Source organism: Oncorhynchus mykiss, chromosome 17 (assembly GCF_013265735.2).
Source record: "Oncorhynchus mykiss isolate Arlee chromosome 17, USDA_OmykA_1.1, whole genome shotgun sequence".
Classification (NCBI taxonomy): domain Eukaryota; kingdom Metazoa; phylum Chordata; class Actinopteri; order Salmoniformes; family Salmonidae; genus Oncorhynchus; species Oncorhynchus mykiss.
In genome coordinates, this window is record NC_048581.1 from 14,601,781 (window position 1) to 14,627,679 (window position 25,899).

At 45.4% G+C, this 25,899-nt stretch overlaps 1 protein-coding gene across 3 annotated transcripts; it reads left to right on the top strand.

Moving 5' to 3' along the window:
• Nucleotides 1-17: 17 nt before the first annotated feature.
• On the top strand, nucleotides 18-25,893 carry LOC110485511 (soluble calcium-activated nucleotidase 1). Of its 3 annotated transcripts, none has more exons than XM_036948036.1 (6): nucleotides 18-354; nucleotides 8,077-8,591; nucleotides 11,641-11,767; nucleotides 24,099-24,239; nucleotides 24,338-24,541; nucleotides 24,809-25,893. In XM_036948036.1, exons 1-6 carry the CDS (start codon nucleotides 33-35, stop codon nucleotides 25,177-25,179), a joined length of 1,680 nt encoding a protein of 559 aa, XP_036803931.1. In that variant the 5' UTR covers nucleotides 18-32; the 3' UTR covers nucleotides 25,180-25,893. The 3 variants fall into 3 exon arrangements, with proteins under 3 accessions (XP_036803931.1, XP_036803933.1, XP_036803932.1); XM_036948038.1 differs by having other exon boundaries at nucleotides 177-383; XM_036948037.1 differs by lacking the exon at nucleotides 18-354 and adding an exon at nucleotides 871-1,066.
• Nucleotides 25,894-25,899: the final 6 nt, after the last annotated feature.

The window sequence follows — 25,899 nt, forward strand, 5'->3', positions numbered from 1 at the left end:
ACTGTACAGGTTACCCGAGAAGGTCAGGGTCAATGTGTTCAACTCAGCGCGAAGGACAGAATATTTTAAGCAAACGCTGGGTCAAGCGACGCAGAAAGGAACGGACCAATCAGGACGCTCGTTGGGATGCGTCGGTCGGCGGCTCTGCGTCGTCATGCGCGGCAAGTTGGCAGAGTTTCCAGAGTTCATTCCGCTCGCGGAAGGGAAGCAGCGAGAAGGCGGAAGTTGAGCTGGCTGCCTCAACTCTCTTCCAGCGATGGAGCAGGGGGAGTAGGGACCGAGAACCACCGAAACACCGGATAACCTCCTACAAACAGTCGCTACGGGGGGACGCGGAGACCTCCCTCTCACCCAGTGAGTACGGTCTGTCTAAAGTATTCCCAGTGAGTACGGTCTGTCTAAAGTATACAAAGCCAGGCATAATAAAGTAACGGATAATTTCAATTGACATGCAGTCTGGAGGCGGATTTATCAATGCTATCCAATAAACTAGCCCCTAATGCTAAAGTTTGTTTTGCACAAGCTAGCTAGGAGCTTGCTAAAAGAGGAATATACTTTCCGAAACTATTTCCGACCTCTGACTTTTTCCAGAGTTTCCATTGATTGACAGTCATCCAGCCTTTGACGTATCTCCTACATTTATCATAGCTAGACCTTGATCATGACTCTGTTCCGTTACACACAGGAGTAATTGGACGAAGGCGTCTACAGTGGAGGTTTGTTATTAATAAGAGCCCAGACGTTCGGTCTGAACATTAACATGCATTGCTTGCGGTACGGTTTTGGAAGCATAACCTTACCTTTCATATAAGCGAGACATACTTTTCTCAAAACAAAAAGTTAAATTGAAACGCACATTTTTTATAGGGTTAGGGTTGGTGTTCCCACAAGGTCATATCTCCATGTCACAGCTGTTTACGGAAGACAGACGGAGGAATGCTACATGCTAATTGGCTGTCTCGCATGCTCTGAACACCTGTGTGTAACAGAAGGCCGACAGAAACATGTTGTCACTGAAAGATACTGTCAGCTGCGACTGTGATGAAGCCGGTTAAAACAGTGTACAGTAAGTGTATATCGTATGTGTTTTGCATTTGGGAAATGATTTTGTGATATGAAAGTACGGGGCTTTATGTTTCTAGAACCGTATCGCAATTGTTTTGGCTGCAGAGATGGTCTACCTCTGAAAATAGCATACGGTCCTTGGACCTTAAGGAGTGAAGGTATCAAAGCTAACTAGTAGCTAGATACGCATTTGATCAGTCTGCTAGTTTGACAGTCATTCGTTTTGCCCCAAGATTACTGGGGTGTAATCATTACACCGATTCCTATAGCAAAACGTTTAGTCTGCTGCAAAATGTTTTGCAACAGAAACCCTTTACTCTATAGAGATGGATGACTCATCTTTGTATCTGATGAGTTATAGTGTCTGTGACAGAATGAGCAGTGCCATTGAAGCTAAAGATAACTCCATTTTAAAGTACAGTAAAACTTCAATTAATAGGGTATTCCGGGCATATATTTGCTTGACATTTGTTGACTGTTTTCGTGCTTGCAAGTTAGCCCTCAGTGACAATGTCCATGTTAACAGTTTATATCCACGATGAGTCCTCTATCGGTCTATGGTTTACTCCAAATGGAAAACGCAAGCAAGAGTTTGTATTGGACAAATTTGGGTCGGTCCATTCCTGTTTAGTTCCTTTTTCTCAGTTTGCTTCTTTTTGGTTCTTAAACAGTTTCCATAATGAACACACCCCTTGTAGTCTGGCCTGATTTCTGGCTCCACCTCTCTTCCTGTCTTCGTGGCCATGATGTCTTGTTGAAGGGACCTAGGGGTGTATCAGGGGTGTCTGCTGGTTTTGTTATTTCCTTTCAATGTTTCCGATTCAAGACGTAGATGACCAGGTGATGGGAATCCATAACATGAGTGACATGTATAGGGAGCAGACAGTTCAACATAGAGGGGTCATGCAGATAGGACATTGATCCTGCTTGGTAGTATATCTGGTGTAAACTAACATCAACCAGTTTGAATCTAGGAAAACCAATATCTCATAGGTATCCCAAGCTGGGCACTAATACCATCTGATTGATTTAGTGAAGGGGAGTCCAACTCATTCCATGGAGAAACCAGCCAGACACTGGGCCATCTCCTTTCACCTTGTGTCCAGTTGAGACCTGGACAACCAGGTGAGGGGAGTCCCTAACTAATCAATGGCCTTAATTGATCAATCAAATACAAGGGAGGAGCGAAAACCATCAGACACTCGGCCCTCCGTGGAATGAGTTTGACGTGTGCCCTACTTTTGACCTGGTAGTGCACTATATAGGGAGTAGGGTGCCATTTGAAACACAGACCTGTGTTATAACAGCCTATTAGCACACAATGATTAGTGATTAAATCACCATAAAACAGTGTTAGTTTTGCCTCTTCTGTGTTGTTTACTTATGGGTTAGATCAATAGACCTCACAGCTGGATCTGAGAGGGGAAGAGATCAATAGACCTCACAGCTGGTTCTGAGAGGGGAAGAAGAGATCAATAGACCTCACAGCTGGATCTGAGAGGGGAAGAGATCAATAGACCTCACAGCTGGTTTCTGTGGCAGCAGGTTTGGGTTTATACATGCAGTGGTGATTTAATGAGTGACTGCCTGAGAGAGTGTGTTTGTGTTAGAGAGGCACATGGTTTTGTTTGGTCTCTCCTGTGTTAGTCTCTTGTGGTCGGCTACCTCAGTAAGTCCTCAGACTGGCTGATAACCTCATGATGATGCATCCTACTCTCCTTACCTACACAGCTAACCTGTTGACATATTTTTATTTTTAAACCTTTTATTTAACTAGGCAAGTCAGTTAAGAACAAATTCTTATTTACAATGACGGCCTACTCCGGCCAAACCCGGACGACGCTGGGCCAGTGGTGCACCGCCCTATGGGACTCCCAATCACGGCCGGATGTGATACAGCCCGGAATAGAACTGTAGTGTCTATCTGTAGTGATGCGGTGCCTTAGACCGCTGCACCACTCAGGAGCCCTAACTGAAGTGGAACAGAACCAGTGTTTATGTAACAGATTTTCTTTCCAAAATGGTTCCCTATTCCCTACATAGTGCACTGCTTTTCAACCCTATGGCCCCTGGTCAAAAAAAGTGCCTGAAACAGGAAATATGGTGCCGTTTTGGACACAGTCTCTCCTAGACCAGAGGCAGATAGCATCTAGGGAGACGCCACTCCACTGTAGTTGGTTCCACTTACAGAGCAAATGTGTGTTTCCCTGGGTTCAAATACTATTTGAAATCATTTCAAATACACGATCTGGGCTTGATGGAGCTTGCCTGGCACAGTGCAACCAATAGAATAGTTGCAGGCGGTCAAACCCCACCCATCTGGAACTCCAACATGCTAGAGAGCAAACACTAAAAGTCTTTGAAAGATTTCAAATAGTATTTGAACCCTGGTGCGTATTCTACAGTATTGTAGTGTCTAGCCCTTGCTGCCTGTCTTGAAGCATTACGTGACTCAGTAGTACAAGTGAGTGGGTGCGTAACTGTGACAGAGGAACAACAGAACTAGTACCTACCTGTCCTCTACCTTTTAAGTCTGTTGCCCCTAGCAACCACGATGCAAGACTGGCAGAGAACATGTCATCTTGTCTGTAGCAGTACTGTACCACACAGACCCAGAGCCCTCTCCAGTTTCAACTGGAAGGCACCTGTTCCCTCTCCTCCACCCAGCCATGACACCCTATTCCCTACATAGAGCCTTATGGGACCATGTCAACAGTCAGGTACCACACCTGTGTTCAGGTAGGGAGAAGTTGCCCCTAGATGCTGTTGTTGGATCTGTTTGGCATTTTCCCTACTTCTAGTTAAAGATAGGACTGGGGTAGGTGAAGCTGATCCTAGATCTGTACCTAGTGGTAAACTACACCCAGAAGCACTGGTAGCCCAGGGTCGAATTCATTAGTGCAAACGTGTTGCAACAGGAAATGTCATGCAAAGTAAACTGAGATTCTTTCCTATTGGATAAGTTCAGTTTCTGTCTGTTTTCTTTCATTTAGTGTCTAGTGAATACGACCCAGTCCTGGGGAGGCTTGTTCAGTCACTAGCTGGTTTAGTGAATACGACCCAGTCCTGGGGAGCCTTGTTCAGTCACTAGCTGGTTTAGTGTCTAGTGAATACGACCCAGTCCTGGGGAGCCTTGTTCAGTCACTAGCTGGTTTAGTGTCTAGTGAATACGACCCAGTCCTGGGGAGGCTTGTTCAGTCACTAGCTGGTTTAGTGAATACGACCCAGTCCTGGGGAGCCTTGTTCAGTCACTAGCTGGTTTAGTGTCTAGTGAATACGACCCAGTCCTGGGGAGCCTTGTTCAGTCACTAGCTGGTTTAGTGAATACGACCCAGTCCTGGGGAGCCTTGTCCAGTCACTAGCTGGTTTAGTGAATACGACCCAGTCCTGGGGAGCCTTGTCCAGTCACTAGCTGGTTTAGTGAATACGACCCAGTCCTGGGGAGCCTTGTTCAGTCACTAGCTGGTTTAGTGAATACGACCCAGTCCTGGGGAGCCTTGTCCAGTCACTAGCTGGTTTAGTGAATACGACCCAGTCCTGGGGAGCCTTGTCCAGTCACTAGCTGGTCTAGTGAATACGACCCAGTCCTGGGGAGCCTTGTCCAGTCACTAGCTGGTTTAGTGAATACGACCCAGTCCTGGGGAGCCTTGTTCAGTCACTGGCTGGTTTAGTGAATACGACCCAGTCCTGGGGAGCCTTGTCCAGTCACTAGCTGGTTTAGTGACTAGTGAATACGACCCAGTCCTGGGGAGCCTTGTTCAGTCACTAGCTGGTTTAGTGTTTAGTGAATACGACCCAGTCCTGGGGAGCCTTGTCCAGTCACTAGCTGGTCTAGTGAATACGACCCAGTCCTGGGGAGCCTTGTTCAGTCACTAGCTGGTTTAGTCACTAGCTGGTTTAGTGTCTAGTGAATACGACCCAGTCCTGGGGAGCCTTGTTCAGTCACTAGCTGGTTTAGTGAATACGACCCAGTCCTGGGGAGCCTTGTCCAGTCACTAGCTGTTTTAGTGAATACGACCCAGTCCTGGGGAGCCTTGTTCAGTCACTAGCTGGTTTAGTGAATACGACCCAGTCCTGGGGAGCCTTGTCCAGTCACTAGCTGGTTTAGTGAATACGACCCAGTCCTGGGGAGCCTTGTCCAGTCACTAGCTGGTCTAGTGAATACGACCCAGTCCTGGGGAGCCTTGTCCAGTCACTAGCTGGTTTAGTGAATACGACCCAGTCCTGGGGAGCCTTGTTCAGTCACTGGCTGGTTTAGTGAATAGGACCCAGTCCTGGGGAGCCTTGTCCAGTCACTAGCTGGTTTAGTGACTAGTGAATACGACCCAGTCCTGGGGAGCCTTGTTCAGTCACTAGCTGGTTTAGTGTTTAGTGAATACGACCCAGTCCTGGGGAGCCTTGTCCAGTCACTAGCTGGTCTAGTGAATACGACCCAGTCCTGGGGAGCCTTGTTCAGTCACTAGCTGGTTTAGTCACTAGCTGGTTTAGTGTCTAGTGAATACGACCCAGTCCTGGGGAGCCTTGTTCAGTCACTAGCTGGTTTAGTGAATACGACCCAGTCCTGGGGAGCCTTGTCCAGTCACTAGCTGTTTTAGTGAATACGACCCAGTCCTGGGGAGCCTTGTTCAGTCACTAGCTGGTTTAGTGAATACGACCCAGTCCTGGGGAGCCTTGTCCAGTCACTAGCTGGTTTAGTGAATACGACCCAGTCCTGGGGAGCCTTGTCCAGTCACTAGCTGGTCTAGTGAATACGACCCAGTCCTGGGGAGCCTTGTCCAGTCACTAGCTGGTTTAGTGAATACGACCCAGTCCTGGGGAGCCTTGTCCAGTCACTAGCTGGTTTAGTGAATACGACCCAGTCCTGGGGAGCCTTGTCCAGTCACTAGCTGGTTTAGTGAATACGACCCAGTCCTGGGGAGCCTTGTCCAGTCACTAGCTGGTTTAGTGAATACGACCCAGTCCTGGGGAGCCTTGTTCAGTCACTAGCTGGTTTAGTGTCTAGTGAATACGACCCAGTCCTGGGGAACCTTGTCCAGTCACTAGCTGGTTTAGTGAATACGACCCAGTCCTGGGGAGCCTTGTTCAGTCACTAGCTGGTTTAGTGTCTAGTGAATACGACCCAGTCCTGGGGAGCCTTGTTCAGTCACTAGCTGGTTTAGTGAATACGACCCAGTCCTGGGGAACCTTGTTCAGTCACTAGCTGGTTTAGTGTCTAGTGAATACGACCCAGTCCTGGGGAACCTTGTTCAGTCACTAGCAGTTTTAGTGTCTAGTGAATATGACCCAGTCCTGGGGAGCCTTGTTCAGTCACTAGCTGGTTTAGTGTCTAGTGAATACGACCCAGTCCTGGGGAACCTTGTTCAGTCACTAGCTGGTTTAGTGTCTAGTGAATACGACCCAGTCCTGGGGAGCCTTGTTCAGTCACTAGCTGGTTTGCATCTAATTTGCTGACAGATCTTCATGCAAATATAAAAATATCTGCGTAAGTTAAACATTTGATCATTTTCCCCACAGTGGGGTTTCCTCCAAACAGACTTGTTGTGGTTAAAAGTCTGTGCTCGATGACTTGGTGAACAAAATGTACTTTTTTAACTTACATTTCTATTTGATACATGAAAACTTAAAGTTCAATGTGTTTCCCTCACATGTTCCCCTCCACGTGTTCTCTAGCCACAGCTGTCACATGCAGTGTGGGTAGGCTACCTACCATGCAGTGTGGGTAGGCTACCTACCATGCAGTGTGGGTAGGCTACCTACCATGCAGTGTGGGTAGGCTACCTACCATGCAGTGTGGGTAGGCTACCTACCATGCAGTGTGGGTAGGCTACCTACCATGCAGTGTGGGTAGGCTACCTACCATGCAGTGTGGGTAGGCTACCTACCATGCAGTGTGGGTAGGCTACCTACCATGCAGTGTGGGTAGGCTACCTACCATGCAGTGCGGGTAGGCTACCTACCATGCAGTGCGGGTAGGCTACCTACCATGCTGTGCGGGTAGGCTACCTACCATGCAGTGCGGGTAGGCTACCTACCATGCAGTGCGGGTAGGCTACCTACCATGCAGTGCGGGTAGGCTACCTACCATGCAGTGCGGGTAGGCTACCTACCATGCAGTGCGGGTAGGCTACCTACCATGCAGTGCGGGTAGGCTACCTACCATGCAGTGCGGGTAGGCTACCTACATTATGATGTTACTATGGACAAGAACAAGAGTTGTTTTATTTGTCAAGCAGCAGTGAAGCATCAATCATCACGTCACCAGAATCAAACCCTTGATATTTATTGAAAGGAGCATCAAGCTCATCACGGTGCACTTTCTCCCCACTGTGAAGTTCATTATCACTTGTTTCATCTGTAGCCTAATAAACTGCATGCTGTCCTGAGTGGTAGTGGGAGGACCACACACACACCATCTCATCACGTGACTCCATGTTTACTTCCATATGATGTATAATAAACCAATATTTGCTGATAAAGGCATTTCCACCACCATCTCTCGCATAATACATTTTACAGACACCAAAAGATCCACCATGTCGAACGAACAAATTATCTCTTGGAATTAATACAATTGTACAGAAGCGACCTGTTTCCATCTCAGCTGTCGTGATTTAATTTTTATAAGGGATGGCTTGACTGTGGGTTAAAACGTGGTTAGTGGAATGGATATTTTGACCTATTCTCAGCACCAGGCTGCAGTATAACAATAAACAGTAGACAATATAATGAATGAACAACAATGAACAATGAAATGAACATTTGCCCTCTTCCTTTTTCCAATTATCTTTCCCCTTTTACCCCCTGTATCTCTGACTTCTCTCTCTCTGTCCATCTCTCTCTCTCTCTCTGTCCATCTCTCTTTCTCTCTGTCCATCTCTCTCTCTCTGTCCATCTCTCTCTCTCTCTGTCCATCTCTCTGTCCATCTCTCTCTCTCTGTCAATCTCTCTTGCCTCTCTCTCTTGCCCCTCTCTCTTTCTCTCTCACCCTCCCCTCTTTCCCCACCCTCCCAGCTCCCTCTCCCTCCCCCATGTCCATTATCTCAGGGTATAATTCAGAGCCGGAACGTGGTGGTGGTCCTGATGATTCCAGTTCCATGAATTCCCTGCGGATCTCCGTGCGAGGCCTTCCTGCCCTGGCCTTCATGGCCGGCGCCACCTCTGACCCCCGCTTCCGCCTAAAATGGAGGGCCATCACCGTGGCAACACTCCTTGCCCTCGCCCTGCTGTTCTACCTGCACCAGACGACGGGGGTCGGAACTGGCGGCAATGACGTCTTCGGCGTCTCCTCTGACCGCTTCCATCACCACGGTAACGGGGCGCAAAGCTGGTGGACGAACAATGACAATGAAATAAACAATAATGGTAACCGTCAACCGGTGGCTGCAGTGGGAAACAACGTCAACTGGAATAATAAACACTACAACGACACATATCCTCTCAGTCCCCCGGAGAGGATGGCGTCCGGGAGCATCCGGTACCGTATTGGGGTGATCGCAGACTTGGACACGGCCTCAATGAGCACCAAGGTATTTACATCATGCTTACAAACCCACATTTCAGCTTTATCCGTAATTAGACTATGTTCTTTATTTTTTTTATTATTTTTCATTTATTACATTTAAATAAAACATTTTTTATTCTTTTTATTATAAATCTCCCCAATTTCGTGGTATCCAATTGGTAGTTAGTCTTGTCTCATCACGGCCTTCGACCACAGCTAGCAGTGTGATGCAGAGCCTTAGACCTCAGCTAGCAGTGTGATGCAGAGCCTTAGACCACAGCTAGCAGTGTGATGCAGAGCCTTAGACCACAGCTAGCAGTGTGATACAGAGCCTTAGACCACAGCTAGCAGTGTGATACAGAGCCTTAGACCACAGCTAGCAGAGCCTTAGACCACAGCTAGCAGTGTGATGCAGAGCCTTAGACCACAGCTAGCAGTGTGATGCAAAGCCTTAGACCACAGCTAGCAGTGTGATGCAGAGCCTTAGACCACAGCTAGCAGAGCCTTAGACCACAGCTAGCAGTGTGATGCAGAGCCTTAGACCGCAGCTTGCAGAGCCTTAGACCGCAGCTTGCAGAGCCTTAGACCACAGCTAGCAGAGCCTTAGACCACAGCTAGCAGAGCCTTAGACCACAGCTAGCAGAGCCTTAGACCACAGCTAGCAGTGTGATGCAGAGCCTTAGACCACAGCTAGCAGTGTGATGCAGAGCCTTAGACCACAGCTAGCAGATCCTTAGACCACAGCTAGCAGTGTGATGCAGAGCCTTAGACCACAGCTTGCAGAGCCTTAGACCACAGCTAGCAGAGCCTTAGACCACAGCTAGCAGAGCCTTAGACCACAGCTAGCAGAGCCTTAGACCACAGCTAGCAGTGTGATGCAGAGCCTTAGACCACAGCTAGCAGTGTGATGCAGAGCCTTAGACCACAGCTAGCAGAGCCTTAGACCACAGCTAGCAGAGCCTTAGACCACAGCTAGTAGAGCCTTAGACCACAGCTAGCAGTGTGATGCAGAGCCTTAGACCACAGCTAGCAGTGTGATGCAGAGCCTTAGACCACAGCTAGCAGTGTGATGCAGAGCCTTAGACCACAGCTAGCAGTGTGATGCAGAGCCTTAGACCACAGCTAGCAGTGTGATGCAGAGCCTTAGACCACAGCTAGCAGTGTGATACAGAGCCTTAGACCACAGCTAGCAGAGCCTTAGACCACAGCTAGCAGAGCCTTAGACCACAGCTAGCAGTGTTATGCAGAGCCTTAGACCACAGCTAGCAGTGTTATGCAGAGCCTTAGACCACAGCTAGCAGTGTGATACAGAGCCTTAGACCACAGCTAGCAGTGTGATACAGAGCCTTAGACCACAGCTAGCAGAGCCTTAGACCACAGCTAGCAGTGTTATGCAGAGCCTTAGACCACAGCTAGCAGAGCCTTAGACCACAGCTAGCAGTGTGATACAGAGCTTTAGACCACAGCTAGCAGTGTGATACAGAGCCTTAGACCACAGCTAGCAGAGCCTTAGACCACAGCTAGCAGTGTGATACAGAGCCTTAGACCACAGCTAGCAGAGCCTTAGACCACAGCTAGCAGAGCCTTAGACCACAGCTAGCAGAGCCTTAGACCACAGCTAGCAGTGTGATACAGAGCCTTAGACCACAGCTAGTAGAGCCTTAGACCACAGCTAGCAGAGCCTTAGACCACAGCTAGCAGAGCCTTAGACCACAGCTAGCAGAGCCTTAGACCACAGCTAGCAGAGCCTTAGACCACAGCTAGCAGAGCCTTAGACCACAGCTAGCAGAGCCTTAGACCACAGCTAGCAGTGTGATGCAGAGCCTTAGACCACAGCTAGCAGAGCCTTAGACCACAGCTAGCAGAGCCTTAGACCACAGCTAGCAAAGCCTTAGACCACAGCTAGCAGAGCCTTAGACCACAGCTAGCAGTGTGATGCAGAGCCTTAGACCACAGCTAGCAGAGCCTTAGACCACAGCTAGCAGTGTGATGCAGAGCCTTAGACCACAGCTAGCAGAGCCTTAGACCACAGCTAGCAGTGTGATGCAGAGCCTTAGACCACAGCTTGCAGAGCCTTAGACCACAGCTAGCAGAGCCTTAGACCACAGCTAGCAGAGCCTTAGACCACAGCTAGCAGAGCCTTAGACCACAGCTAGCAGAGCCTTAGACCACAGCTAGCAGAGCCTTAGACCACAGCTAGCAGTGTGATGCAAAGCCTTAGACCACAGCTAGCAGTGTGATGCAAAGCCTTAGACCACAGCTAGCAGTGTGATACAGAGCCTTAGACCACAGCTAGCAGAGCCTTAGACCACAGCTCCACTCAGCTCCCATGTGTTTATGTTCTTTTATTCATCAGTTTGCTTTATTTCTTAGAACTGTTTTACTCTGAAGCGTGTGGTGATTTTAAGTTTACTCAATAGAAAATGTGATTGGATTTGATGTTAATTCAACAAGCTTATTTTATTTTAAGGAGCAGACGTGTTTAGCTACATCAGGGATTAATACTGTATTTCTTAATTTATCTTATTTTAGGAGTAGAGTAAACTATTGATCTTCTGTCCTGTAGGGTCAGACTTGGTTCAGCGTCATGCTAAAATAAACTATTGATCTTCTGTCCTGTAGGGTCAGACGTCGTTCAGCTACATGCTAAAATAAACTATTGATCTTCTGTCCTGTAGGGTCAGACGTCGTTAAGCTACATGCTAAAATAAACTATTGATCTCATGTCCTGTAGGGTCAGACGTGGTTCAGCTACATGCTAAATAAAATAAACTATTGATCTCATGTCCTGTAGGGTCAGACTTGGTTCAGCGTCATGCTAAAATAAACTATTGATCTTCTGTCCTGTAGGGTCAGACTTGGTTCAGCGTCATGCTAAAATAAGGTATTGATCTTCTGTCCTGTAGGGTCAGACTTGGTTCAGCGTCATGCTAAAATAAACTATTGATCTTCTGTCCTGTAGGGTCAGACTTGGTTCAGCGTCATGCTAAAATAAACTATTGATCTTCTGTCCTGTAGGGTCAGACGCGGTTCAGCTACAAGCTAAAATAAACTATTGATCTTCTGTCCTGTAGGGTCAGACGTGGTTCAGCGTCATGCGGAGGGGCCACCTGGTGGTGTCTGAGAGTGGGGACAGAGTGGAGGTGGAGTGGGACGCAGACAGCCTGACCCTGGAGAGCCACCTGGCTGAGAAGGGACGAGGTGGTTTTAGTTACTGTGGTTCCATCTAAAATGGCACTCTCTTCCCTCTTTAGTGCACCACTTAGTAGTGCAGAAAACAGCGAATAGGGTGCCATTTGGGACGCAACCGTGTTGTACCATTTATTCAAATGGCTTCAAAGCTTTTTTTTATATATCGGCATTTGTCACAAACTGCTTTTAAAGCTGCAATATGTCACTTTTTGGGGCGACTTGACCAAATTCACAAAGAAATGCGTGTTATAGATCTGTAGTTCTCATTGACAGCAAGTCTAAGAAGCAGTAGATCTGTCCTGTGTGCGCTATTTCTATGCTTCCTGTTCTTAAGTTTTAGATTCTCTACGCTATACCTGCATTTTGTCACAACTACTAGAATTGTAGCAACCAGGAAATGGCGGAGTGATTTCTGCATAGTGCGTCTTTACAGTAACCCAGCCTAGACCCCAGAGACGAAGTAGAAGAGGAGAATGGTTTAAACCAGGGGTTCTCAGACCTCTCAGGGACCCCCAAGTCGTTCCATGTTTTTAATGTACTCCAGAGCTAGGACTGCTGATTCAACTTGTCAACTCATCATCAAACCGTCAGCTAGGGGAATCAGGTGAGCTAGTTCTACAATGGAATTGTGAAACGTCCGAGGTTCTACGAGGAGAGGTTTGAAAGACACTGGTTTAAACCACTGTGTTGTGTTCTCTTTGCCTGGCTGCCAGACCACTCTGATTCTGCTCTCTTGCCAACTCCTTATGGAACTGTCTTGCTTTGTAAGGAGTGGCTAGAGGGCAGAGACGGACTGGCAGCCAGGCTAGTATCACATAACAGTAGTTGGAATGTGTTCTCCTTTCTTCTGTCGTATGAGAAGAATAAATCTCCAGAAAGTAGTCATACTCCAGGACTTATTCCACATTTTATTGTGTTACAGCCTGAATTCAACAGATTTATGTTTTTCCTCTCACCCATCTACACACAATACCACGTAATGACAACGTGAAAACATTTATTGAAAATGAAATCCAGAAATATCTTATTTACATAAGTATTCACACACTTGAGTCAATACATGTTAGAATCATCTTTGGCAGCGATTACAGCTGTGAGTCTTTCTGGTAAAGTTTCTAAGAGCTGTGCACAACTGGATTGTACAATCTTTGCTTTCTTAATTTTAAAATTCTTCAAGCTCTGTCAAATTGGTTGTTGATCATTGCTAGACAACCAAGTCTTGCCATCGATTTTCAAGTAGATTTAATTCAAAACTGTAACTCGGCCACTCAGGAACATTAACTGTCTTCTTGGTAAGCAACTCCAGTGTATATTTGGCCTTGTGTTTTAGGTTATTGTCCTGCTGAAAGATGAATCAATCTGCCAGTGTCTGTTGGAAAGCAGACTGAACCAGGTTTTCCTCTAGGATGTTGCCTGTGCTTAGCTCTATTCCATTTCTTGTTTATCCTGAAAAACAACTCTGTCCTTAACAATTTACAAGCATACTCATAACATGATGCAGACACCACTATGCTTAAATATATGTAGAGTGGTACTCTGTAATGTATTGGATGACAGAGTACCAAACATAACACTTTGTATTCAGGACAAAAAGTGAATTGCTTTGCCACATTTTTAGCAGTATTACTTGTTTCGTGAATTGTTGCAAACAGGATGCATGTTTTGGAATATTTTTTATTCTGTACAGCCTTCCTTCTTTTCACTCTGTCCATTAGGTTAGTATTGTGGAGTAACCTCTGTCCATTAGGTTAGTATTGTGGAGTAACCTCTGTCCATTAGGTTAGTATTGTGGAGTAACCTCTGTCCATTAGGTTAGTATTGTGGAGTAACCTCTGTCCATTAGGTTAGTATTGTGGAGTAACCTCTGTCCATTAGGTTAGTATTGTGGAGTAACCGCTGTCCATTAGGTTAGTATTGTGGAGTAACCTCTGTCCATTAGGTTAGTATTGTGGAGTAACCTCTGTCCATTAGGTTAGTATTGTGGAGTAACCTCTGTCCATTAGGTTAGTATTGTGAAGTAACCTCTGTCCATTAGGTTAGTATTGTGGAGTAACCTCTGTCCATTAGGTTAGTATTGTGGAGTAACCTCTGTCCATTAGTTTAGTATTGTGGAGTAACCTCTGTCCATTAGGTTAGTATTGTGGAGTAACCTCTGTCCATTAGGTTAGTATTGTGGAGTAACCTCTGTCCATTAGGTTAGTATTGTGGAGTAACCTCTGTCCATTAGGTTAGTATTGTGGAGTAACCTCTGTCCATTAGGTTAGTATTGTGGAGTAACCTCTGTCCATTAGGTTAGCATTGTGGAGTAACCTCTGTCCATTAGGTTAGCATTGTGGAGTAACCTCTGTCCATTAGGTTAGCATTGTGGAGTAACCTCTGTCCATTAGGTTAGCATTGTGGAGTAACCTCTGTCCATTAGGTTAGCATTGTGGAGTAACCTCTGTCCATTAGGTTAGCATTGTGGAGTAACCTCTGTCCATTAGGTTAGCATTGTGGAGTAACCTCTGTCCATTAGGTTAGCATTGTGGAGTAACCTCTGTCCATTAGGTTAGCATTGTGGAGTAACCTCTGTCCATTAGGTTAGCATTGTGGAGTAACCTCTGTCCATTAGGTTAGCATTGTGGAGTAACCTCTGTCCATTAGGTTAGCATTGTGGAGTAACCTCTGTCCATTAGGTTAGCATTGTGGAGTAACCTCTGTCCATTAGGTTAGCATTGTGGAGTAACCTCTGTCCATTAGGTTAGTATTGTGGAGTAACCTCTGTCCATTAGGTTAGTATTGTGGAGTAACCTCTGTCCATTAGGTTAGTATTGTGGAGTAACCTCTGTCCATTAGGTTAGTATTGTGGAGTAACCTCTGTCCATTAGGTTAGTATTGTGGAGTAACCTCTGTCCATTAGGTTAGTATTGTGGAGTAACCTCTGTCCATTAGGTTAGTATTGTGGAGTAACCTCTGTCCATTAGGTTAGTATTGTGGAGTAACCTCTGTCCATTAGGTTAGTATTGTGGAGTAACCTCTGTCCATTAGGTTAGTATTGTGGAGTAACCTCTGTCCATTAGGTTAGTATTGTGGAGTAACCTCTGTCCATTAGGTTAGTATTGTGGAGTAACCTCTGTCCATTAGGTTAGTATTGTGGAGTAACCTCTGTCCATTAGGTTAGTATTGTGGAGTAACCTCTGTCCATTAGGTTAGTATTGTGGAGTAACCTCTGTCCATTAGGTTAGTATTGTGGAGTAACCTCTGTCCATTAGGTTAGTATTGTGGAGTAACCTCTGTCCATTAGGTTAGTATTGTGGAGTAACCTCTGTCCATTAGGTTAGTATTGTGGAGTAACCTCTGTCCATTAGGTTAGTATTGTGGAGTAACCTCTGTCCATTAGGTTAGTATTGTGGAGTAACCTCTGTCCATTAGGTTAGTATTGTGGAGTAACCTCTGTCCATTAGGTTAGTATTGTGGAGTAACCTCTGTCCATTAGGTTAGTATTGTGGAGTAACCTCTGTCCATTAGGTTAGTATTGTGGAGTAACCTCTGTCCATTAGGTTAGTATTGTGGAGTAACCTCTGTCCATTAGGTTAGTATTGTGGAGTAACTACAATGTTGTTGATCCATCCTGAGTTTTCTCCTATCACAGCCGTTAAACTCTGTAACTGTTTTAAAGTCACCATTGGCCTCATTGTGAAATCCCTGAGCGGTTTCCTTCCTCTCCTTAGGAAGGACGTTAAGGAAGGACGCATTTATCTTTGTAGTGACTGGGTCTGTTGATACACCATCCAAAATGTAACTAATAACTTCACCATGCTCAAAGGGATATTCAATGTCTGCTTTTTATGTTGACCCATCTACCAATAGGTGCCCTTCTTTGTAAGGCACTGGAAAACCTCCCAGGTCTTTGGGGTTGAATACTTATTGACTCAAGACATTTCAGCTTAGCATTTTTAATTAATTAGTAAAAATGTCTAAAAACATTATTCCACTTTGACATTATGAGGTATTGTGTGTAGGTCAGTGACAAAACAATCTCAATTGAATCCATTTTAAATGCAGGCTGTAACACAACATGAGGAGGAAGTTAGAATTCAGGCTGTACCACAACAACATGTGGAGGAAGTTAGAATTCAGGCTGTACCACAACAACATGTGGAGGAAGTTAGAATTCAGGCTGTAACACAACAACATGTGGAGGAAGTTAGAATTCAGGCTGTACCACAACAACATGTGCAGGAAGTTAGAATTCAGGCTGTACCACAACAACATGTGGAGGAAGTTAGAATTCAGGCTGTACCACAACAACATGAGGAGGAAGTTAGAATTCAGGCTGTACCACAACAACATGTGGAGGAAGTTAGAATTCAGGCTGTACCACAACAACATGTGGAGGAAGTTAGAATTCAGGCTGTACCACAACAACATGAGGAGGAAGTTAGAATTCAGGCTGTACCACAACAACATGTGGAGGAAGTTAGAATGCAGGCTGTACCACAACAACATGTGGAGGAAGTTGAAGAATTCAGACTGTACCACAACAACATGTGGAGGAAGTCAGAATTCAGGCTGTACCACAACAACATGTGGAGGAAGTTAGAATTCAGGCTGTACCACAACAACATGTGGAGGAAGTTAGAATTCAGGCTGTACCACAACAACATGTGGAGGAAGTTAGAATTCAGGCTGTACCACGACAACATGTGGAGGAAGTTAGAATTCAGGCTGTACCACAACAGCATGTGGAGGAAGTTAGAATTCAGGCTGTACCACAACAACATGTGGAGGAAGTTAGAATTCAGGCTGTACCACAACAACATGTGGAGGAAGTTAGAATTCAGGCCGTACCACAACAACATATGGAGGAAGTTAGAATTCAGGCGGTACCACAACAACATGTGGAGGAAGTTAGAATTCAGGCCGTACCACAACAACATGTGGAGGAAGTTAGAATTCAGGCTGTACCACAACAACATGTGGAGGAAGTTAGAATTCAGGCCGTACCACAACAACATATGGAGGAAGTTAGAATTCAGGCCGTACCACAACAACATGTATAGGAAGTTAGAATTCAGGCTGTACCACAACAACATGAAGAGGAAGTTAGAATTCAGGCTGTACCACAACAACATGAGGAGGAAGTTAGAATTCAGGCTGTAACACAACAACATGTGGAGGAAGTTAGAATTCAGGCTGTACCACAACAACATGAGGAGGAAGTTAGAATTCAGGCTGTACCACAACAACATGAGGAGGAAGTTAGAATTCAGGCTGTAACACAACAACATGTGGAGGAAGTTAGAATTCAGGCTGTACCACAACAACATGAGGAGGAAGTTAGAATTCAGGCTGTACCACAACAACATGAGGAGGAAGTCAGAATTCAGGCTGTACCACAACAACATGTGGAGGAAGTTAGAATTCAGGCTGTACCACAACAACATGAGGAGGAAGTTAGAATTCAGGCTGTAACACAACAACATATGGAGGAAGTTAGAATTCAGGCTGTACCACAACAACATGTGGAGGAAGTTAGAATTCAGGCTGTACCACAACAACATGTGGAGGAAGTTAGAATTCAGGCTGTAACACAACAACATGTGGAGGAAGTTAGAATTCAGGCTGTACCACAACAACATGTGGAGGAAGTTAGAATTCAGGCTGTACCACAACATGTGGAGGAAGTTAGAATTCAGGCTGTACCACAACAACATGTGGAGGAAGTTAGAATTCAGGCTGTACCACAACAACATGTGGAGGAAGTTAGAATTCAGGCTGTAACACAACAACATGTGGAGGAAGTTAGAATTCAGGCTGTACCACAACAACATGTGGAGGAAGTTAGAATTCAGGCTGTACCACAACAACATGTGGAGGAAGTTAGAATTCAGGCTGTACCACAACAACATGAGGAGGAAGTTAGAATTCAGGCTGTACCACAACAACATGTGGAGGAAGTTAGAATTCAGGCTGTACCACAACAACATGTGGAGGAAGTTAGAATTCAGGCTGTACCACAACAACATGAGGAGGAAGTTAGAATTCAGGCTGTACCACAACAACATGTGGAGGAAGTTAGAATGCAGGCTGTACCACAACAACATGTGGAGGAAGTTGAAGAATTCAGACTGTACCACAACAACATGTGGAGGAAGTTAGAATTCAGGCTGTACCACAACAACATGTGGAGGAAGTCAGAATTCAGGCTGTACCACAACAACATGTGGAGGAAGTTAGAATTCAGGCTGTACCACAACAACATGAGGAGGAAGTTAGAATTCAGGCTGTAACACAACAACATATGGAGGAAGTTAGAATTCAGGCTGTACCACAACAACATGTGGAGGAAGTTAGAATTCAGGCTGTACCACAACAACATGTGGAGGAAGTTAGAATTCAGGCTGTAACACAACAACATGTGGAGGAAGTTAGAATTCAGGCTGTACCACAACAACATGTGGAGGAAGTTAGAATTTAGGCTGTACCACAACATGTGGAGGAAGTTAGAATTCAGGCTGTACCACAACAACATGTGGAGGAAGTTAGAATTCAGGCTGTACCACAACAACATGTGGAGGAAGTTAGAATTCAGGCTATAACACAACAACATGTGGAGGAAGTTAGAATTCAGGCTGTACCACAACAACATGAGGAGGAAGTTAGAATTCAGGCTGTACCACAACAACATGTGGAGGAAGTTAGAATTCAGGCTGTACCACAACAACATGTGGAGGAAGTTAGAATTCAGGCTGTACCACAACAACATGAGGAGGAAGTTAGAATTCAGGCTGTACCACAACAACATGTGGAGGAAGTTAGAATGCAGGCTGTACCACAACAACATGTGGAGGAAGTTGAAGAATTCAGACTGTACCACAACAACATGTGGAGGAAGTTAGAATTCAGGCTGTAACACAACAACATGTGGAGGAAGTTAGAATTCAGGCTGTACCACAACAACATGAGGAGGAAGTTAGAATTCAGGCTGTACCACAACAACATGAGGAGGAAGTTAGAATTCAGGCTGTAACACAAAAGCATGTGGAGGAAGTTAGAATTCAGGCTGTACCACAACAACATGTGGAGGAAGTCAGAATTCAGGCTGTACCACAACAACATGTGGAGGAAGTTAGAATTCAGGCTGTACCACAACAACATGAGGAGGAAGTTAGAATTCAGGCTGTAACACAACAACATATGGAGGAAGTTAGAATTCAGGCTGTACCACAACAACATGTGGAGGAAGTTAGAATTCAGGCTGTACCACAACAACATGTGGAGGAAGTTAGAATTCAGGCTGTAACACAACAACATGTGGAGGAAGTTAGAATTCAGGCTGTACCACAACAACATGTGGAGGAAGTTAGAATTTAGGCTGTACCACAACATGTGGAGGAAGTTAGAATTCAGGCTGTACCACAACAACATGTGGAGGAAGTTAGAATTCAGGCTGTACCACAACAACATGTGGAGGAAGTTAGAATTCAGGCTGTAACACAACAACATGTGGAGGAAGTTAGAATTCAGGCTGTACCACAACAACATGTGGAGGAAGTTAGAATTCAGGCTGTACCACAACAACATGTGGAGGAAGTTAGAATTCAGGCTGTACCACAACAACATGAGGAGGAAGTTAGAATTCAGGCTGTACCACAACAACATGTGGAGGAAGTTAGAATTCAGGCTGTACCACAACAACATGTGGAGGAAGTTAGAATTCAGGCTGTACCACAACAACATGAGGAGGAAGTTAGAATTCAGGCTGTACCACAACAACATGTGGAGGAAGTTAGAATGCAGGCTGTACCACAACAACATGTGGAGGAAGTTGAAGAATTCAGACTGTACCACAACAACATGTGGAGGAAGTCAGAATTCAGGCTGTACCACAACAACATGTGGAGGAAGTTAGAATTCAGGCTGTACCACAACAACATATGGAGGAAGTTAGAATTCAGGCTGTACCACAACAACATGTGGAGGAAGTTAGAATTCAGGCTGTACCACAACAGCATGTGGAGGAAGTTAGAATTCAGGCTGTACCACAACAACATGTGGAGGAAGTTAGAATTCAGGCTGTACCACAACAACATGTGGAGGAAGTTAGAATTCAGGCTGTACCACAACAACATGTGGAGGAAGTTAGAATTCAGGCTGTACCACAACAACATGTGGAGGAAGTTAGAATTCAGGCTGTACCACAACAACATGTGGAGGAAGTTAGAATTCAGGCTGTACCACAACAACATGTGGAGGAAGTTAGAATTCAGGCCGTACCACAACAACATGTGGAGGAAGTTAGAATTCAGGCCGTACCACAACAACATGTGGAGGAAGTTAGAATTCAGGCTGTACCAAAACAACATATGGAGGAAGTTAGAATTCAGGCTGTACCACAACAACATGTGGAGGAAGTTAGAATTCAGGCTGTACCACAACAACATGTGGAGGAAGTTAGAATTCAGGCTGTACCACAACAACATATGGAGGAAGTTAGAATTCAGGCTGTACCACAACAACATGTGGAGGAAGTTAGAATTCAGGCTGTACCACAACAACATGTGGAGGAAGTTAGAATTCAGGCTGTAACACAACAACATGTGGAGGAAGTTAGAATTCAGGCTGTACCACAACAACATGTGGAGGAAGTTAGAATTCAGGCTGTACCACAACATGTGGAGGAAGTTATAATTCAGGCTGTACCACAACATGTGGAGGAAGTTAGAATTCAGGCTGTACCACAACAACATGTGGAGGAAGTTAGAATTCAGGCTGTAACACAACAACATGTGGAGGAAGTTAGAATTCAGGCTGTACCACAACAACATGTGGAGGAAGTTAGAATTCAGGCTGTACCACAACAACATGTGGAGGAAGTTAGAATTCAGGCTGTACCACAACAACATGAGGAGGAAGTTAGAATTCAGGCTGTACCACAACAACATGTGGAGGAAGTTAGAATTCAGGCTGTACCACAACAACATGTGGAGGAAGTTAGAATTCAGGCTGTACCACAACAACATGAGGAGGAAGTTAGAATTCAGGCTGTACCACAACAACATGTGGAGGAAGTTAGAATGCAGGCTGTACCACAACAACATGTGGAGGAAGTTGAAGAATTCAGACTGTACCACAACAACATGTGGAGGAAGTTAGAATTCAGGCTGTACCACAACAACATGTGGAGGAAGTCAGAATTCAGGCTGTACCACAACAACATGTGGAGGAAGTTAGAATTCAGGCTGTACCACAACAACATGAGGAGGAAGTTAGAATTCAGGCTGTAACACAACAACATATGGAGGAAGTTAGAATTCAGGCTGTACCACAACAACATGTGGAGGAAGTTAGAATTCAGGCTGTACCACAACAACATGTGGAGGAAGTTAGAATTCAGGCTGTAACACAACAACATGTGGAGGAAGTTAGAATTCAGGCTGTACCACAACAACATGTGGAGGAAGTTAGAATTTAGGCTGTACCACAACATGTGGAGGAAGTTAGAATTCAGGCTGTACCACAACAACATGTGGAGGAAGTTAGAATTCAGGCTGTACCACAACAACATGTGGAGGAAGTTAGAATTCAGGCTATAACACAACAACATGTGGAGGAAGTTAGAATTCAGGCTGTACCACAACAACATGTGGAGGAAGTTAGAATTCAGGCTGTACCACAACAACATGTGGAGGAAGTTAGAATTCAGGCTGTACCACAACAACATGAGGAGGAAGTTAGAATTCAGGCTGTACCACAACAACATGTGGAGGAAGTTAGAATTCAGGCTGTACCACAACAACATGTGGAGGAAGTTAGAATTCAGGCTGTACCACAACAACATGAGGAGGAAGTTAGAATTCAGGCTGTACCACAACAACATGTGGAGGAAGTTAGAATGCAGGCTGTACCACAACAACATGTGGAGGAAGTTGAAGAATTCAGACTGTACCACAACAACATGTGGAGGAAGTTAGAATTCAGGCTGTAACACAACAACATGTGGAGGAAGTTAGAATTCAGGCTGTACCACAACAACATGAGGAGGAAGTTAGAATTCAGGCTGTACCACAACAACATGAGGAGGAAGTTAGAATTCAGGCTGTAACACAAAAGCATGTGGAGGAAGTTAGAATTCAGGCTGTACCACAACAACATGTGGAGGAAGTCAGAATTCAGGCTGTACCACAACAACATGTGGAGGAAGTTAGAATTCAGGCTGTACCACAACAACATGAGGAGGAAGTTAGAATTCAGGCTGTAACACAACAACATATGGAGGAAGTTAGAATTCAGGCTGTACCACAACAACATGTGGAGGAAGTTAGAATTCAGGCTGTACCACAACAACATGTGGAGGAAGTTAGAATTCAGGCTGTAACACAACAACATGTGGAGGAAGTTAGAATTCAGGCTGTACCACAACAACATGTGGAGGAAGTTAGAATTTAGGCTGTACCACAACATGTGGAGGAAGTTAGAATTCAGGCTGTACCACAACAACATGTGGAGGAAGTTAGAATTCAGGCTGTACCACAACAACATGTGGAGGAAGTTAGAATTCAGGCTGTAACACAACAACATGTGGAGGAAGTTAGAATTCAGGCTGTACCACAACAACATGTGGAGGAAGTTAGAATTCAGGCTGTACCACAACAACATGTGGAGGAAGTTAGAATTCAGGCTGTACCACAACAACATGAGGAGGAAGTTAGAATTCAGGCTGTACCACAACAACATGTGGAGGAAGTTAGAATTCAGGCTGTACCACAACAACATGTGGAGGAAGTTAGAATTCAGGCTGTACCACAACAACATGAGGAGGAAGTTAGAATTCAGGCTGTACCACAACAACATGTGGAGGAAGTTAGAATGCAGGCTGTACCACAACAACATGTGGAGGAAGTTGAAGAATTCAGACTGTACCACAACAACATGTGGAGGAAGTCAGAATTCAGGCTGTACCACAACAACATGTGGAGGAAGTTAGAATTCAGGCTGTACCACAACAACATATGGAGGAAGTTAGAATTCAGGCTGTACCACAACAACATGTGGAGGAAGTTAGAATTCAGGCTGTACCACAACAGCATGTGGAGGAAGTTAGAATTCAGGCTGTACCACAACAACATGTGGAGGAAGTTAGAATTCAGGCTGTACCACAACAACATGTGGAGGAAGTTAGAATTCAGGCTGTACCACAACAACATGTGGAGGAAGTTAGAATTCAGGCTGTACCACAACAACATGTGGAGGAAGTTAGAATTCAGGCTGTACCACAACAACATGTGGAGGAAGTTAGAATTCAGGCCGTACCACAACAACATATGGAGGAAGTTAGAATTCAGGCCGTACCACAACAACATGTGGAGGAAGTTAGAATTCAGGCCGTACCACAACAACATGTGGAGGAAGTTAGAATTCAGGCTGTACCAAAACAACATATGGAGGAAGTTAGAATTCAGGCTGTACCACAACAACATGTGGAGGAAGTTAGAATTCAGGCTGTACCACAACAACATATGGAGGAAGTTAGAATTCAGGCTGTACCACAACAACATGTGGAGGAAGATAGAATTCAGGCTGTACCACAACAACATGTGGAGGAAGTTAGAATTCAGGCTGTACCACAACAACATGAGGAGGAAGTTAGAATTCAGGCTGTAACACAACAACATATGGAGGAAGTTAGAATTCAGGCTGTACCACAACAACATGTGGAGGAAGTTAGAATTCAGGCTGTACCACAACAACATGTGGAGGAAGTTAGAATTCAGGCTGTACCACAACAACATGTGGAGGAAGTTAGAATTCAGGCCGTACCACAACAACATATGGAGGAAGTTAGAATTCAGGCTGTACCACAACAACATGAGGAGGAAGTTAGAATTCAGGCTGTACCACAACAACATGAGGAGGAAGTTAGAATTCAGGCTATACCACAACAACATGTGGAGGAAGTTAGAATTCAGGCCGTACCACAACAACATGTGGAGGAAGTTAGAATTCAGGCTGTACCACAACATGTGGAGGAAGTTAGAATACAGGCTGTACCACAACAACATGAGGAGGAAGTTAGAATTCAGGCTGTACCACAACAACATGAGGAGGAAGTTAGAATTCGGGCTGTACCACAACAACATGTGGAGGAAGTTAGAATTCAGGCTGTACCACAACAACATGTGGAGGAAGTTAGAATTCAGGCTGTAACAACAACATGTGGAGGAAGTTAAGGGGTGTGAATACTGATCATATTGACCGACTGATCATCATATTGACTGACTGATCATCGTATTGACTGACTGATCATCGTATTGACTGAGTGATCATCGTATTGACTGAGTGATCGTTGTACCCCCAGGTATGGAGCTGTCGGAGCTAGTTGCGTTCAACGGTCACCTGTACAGTGTGGACGACCGTACAGGAGTTGTCTACAGGATAGAGGGGAACCAGGCGGTACCCTGGGTTATACTGACTGATGGAGACGGGTCTGTCTCAAAAGGTGTGTGTGTGTGTGTGTGGGGGGGGGGGGGGGTCTGGGTAAAGAGTGGATCACCAGGACCATACTGTAATAACCTCTAACCCTTGACCTCTGTGTAGGGTTCAAGGCGGAGTGGCTGGCGGTGAAGGATGAGTGCCTCTACGTGGGTGGTCTGGGTAAAGAGTGGACGACCACTACCGGAGAGTTCATCAACGACAACCCCCAATGGATCAAGGTGGTGGGTTACCGCGGCAACGTGCAACACGAGAACTGGGTACCGCGTTACAACGCCCTGCGCAGCGCAGCCGGGATTCAACCGCCAGGTGAGGGAGGGGGGGAGGAGTCTAATACACCCGTCTTTAATCCTCTTGGTTCCTGGAAGAATGTATGACACACCCTTTATTCTTTGTGTCACGCTAACTCTCTCTGTTCCTCTGAAGATGTCACTTTCTATTGTCTTTCTCCGAGGCGACCTGATGCACCAAGTCAGTTGTGTAGAAAAACACTCCCTCGATCATCTCACCATCTCTGTCAACTGAGTTAATCTCACACTTTCTCTCTCATGTATTTCTCTCTCTTTCTCCCTCCAGGTTACCTGATCCATGAGTCTGCAGCGTGGTCCGACCGCCTCCAGCGCTGGTTCTTCCTCCCCCGCCGCGCCAGCTCCGAACGCTACGATGAGGTCGCCGACGAGCACCGCGCCACCAACCTCCTCCTCTCCTGCCCCTCGGACTTCCGCGAAATCACAGTGGGGCACGCTGGACCCCTCCACCCAACGCACGGTTTCTCCTCGTTCAAGTTCGTACCTGACACCGACGATCAGATCGTACTAGCGTTGAAGTCGGAGGAGGATGCAGGGAAGATAGCGACGTACATCCTGGCGTTTACTTTAGACGGGAGGATGTTACTGCCAGAGACGAAGATAGGAGACCTGAAGTATGAAGGACTGGAGTTCATTTAAAATGGATGGGGAGGAAAGAGGAGGGATGGAGAGATCCTGAGGAGAGACTGGAGAGAGTGTTGGTTTTTAGAACTTACCAACATCACCTACCTGTGGCCTGACACACCTGTGAAGTAGTGTGATGAGGTAAGAGAACTCTGTTCCAGGAAGGGTTACGGTCATCACCAACAAGGTTGTCCAGTGAAACGACTAGTGTTTGGTGACAGACACCCTAAGATTCTTCACATGGGCAACTTCCTGGCCCCCCACCAAATGAGTCTGGGTAATGTAGTCCACTAAGTTTGGGTTTAAACAGACAGCCCAATTCTGATGTTTTTACCAATCACATCAGATCTGACTGGTCTAAATAATTGGCTGCATCTCTAAACGCAGCCTAAGAAGATCTATGGTTGAACAGTGGTCAAACGCTCACAGGGTTGTGTTCAACAGGCACAAATCGAAGAAACGTTTTAAAACTGACCATTAATTACCTGAAGTTTTCCGTTATAATGTATTTATCTTTTTACGTTTGTGCCTTCTGAAGAGGACCCTTGTTAACACTGACTCACAAATGCAAAACTTAGATGACGTTGGGTTTGTCAACATTTGCCAGATGTTGAACAGACTACTGAATAAGATGCATGGTCTTCTTACACCAACTGTCATGTTAATAACTTGTTTTCTCTCTTCCTTTTAAAACGGAACACCTCAGATTAAAATGTTCATTCTGGTTCAAAGAGT

Excerpts from the sequence above, each read along its gene's own strand:
- LOC110485511 (XM_036948036.1), top strand. The coding sequence starts at position 33 with ATGTGTTCAACTCAGCGCGAAGGACAGAATATTTTAAGCAAACGCTGG. Across the intron at positions 355-8,076 it reads GGAGACCTCCCTCTCACCCA|CTCCCTCTCCCTCCCCCATG; the intron begins GTGAGTACGGTC and ends CCACCCTCCCAG. Across the intron at positions 11,768-24,098 it reads CCTGGCTGAGAAGGGACGAG|GTATGGAGCTGTCGGAGCTA; the intron begins GTGGTTTTAGTT and ends TTGTACCCCCAG.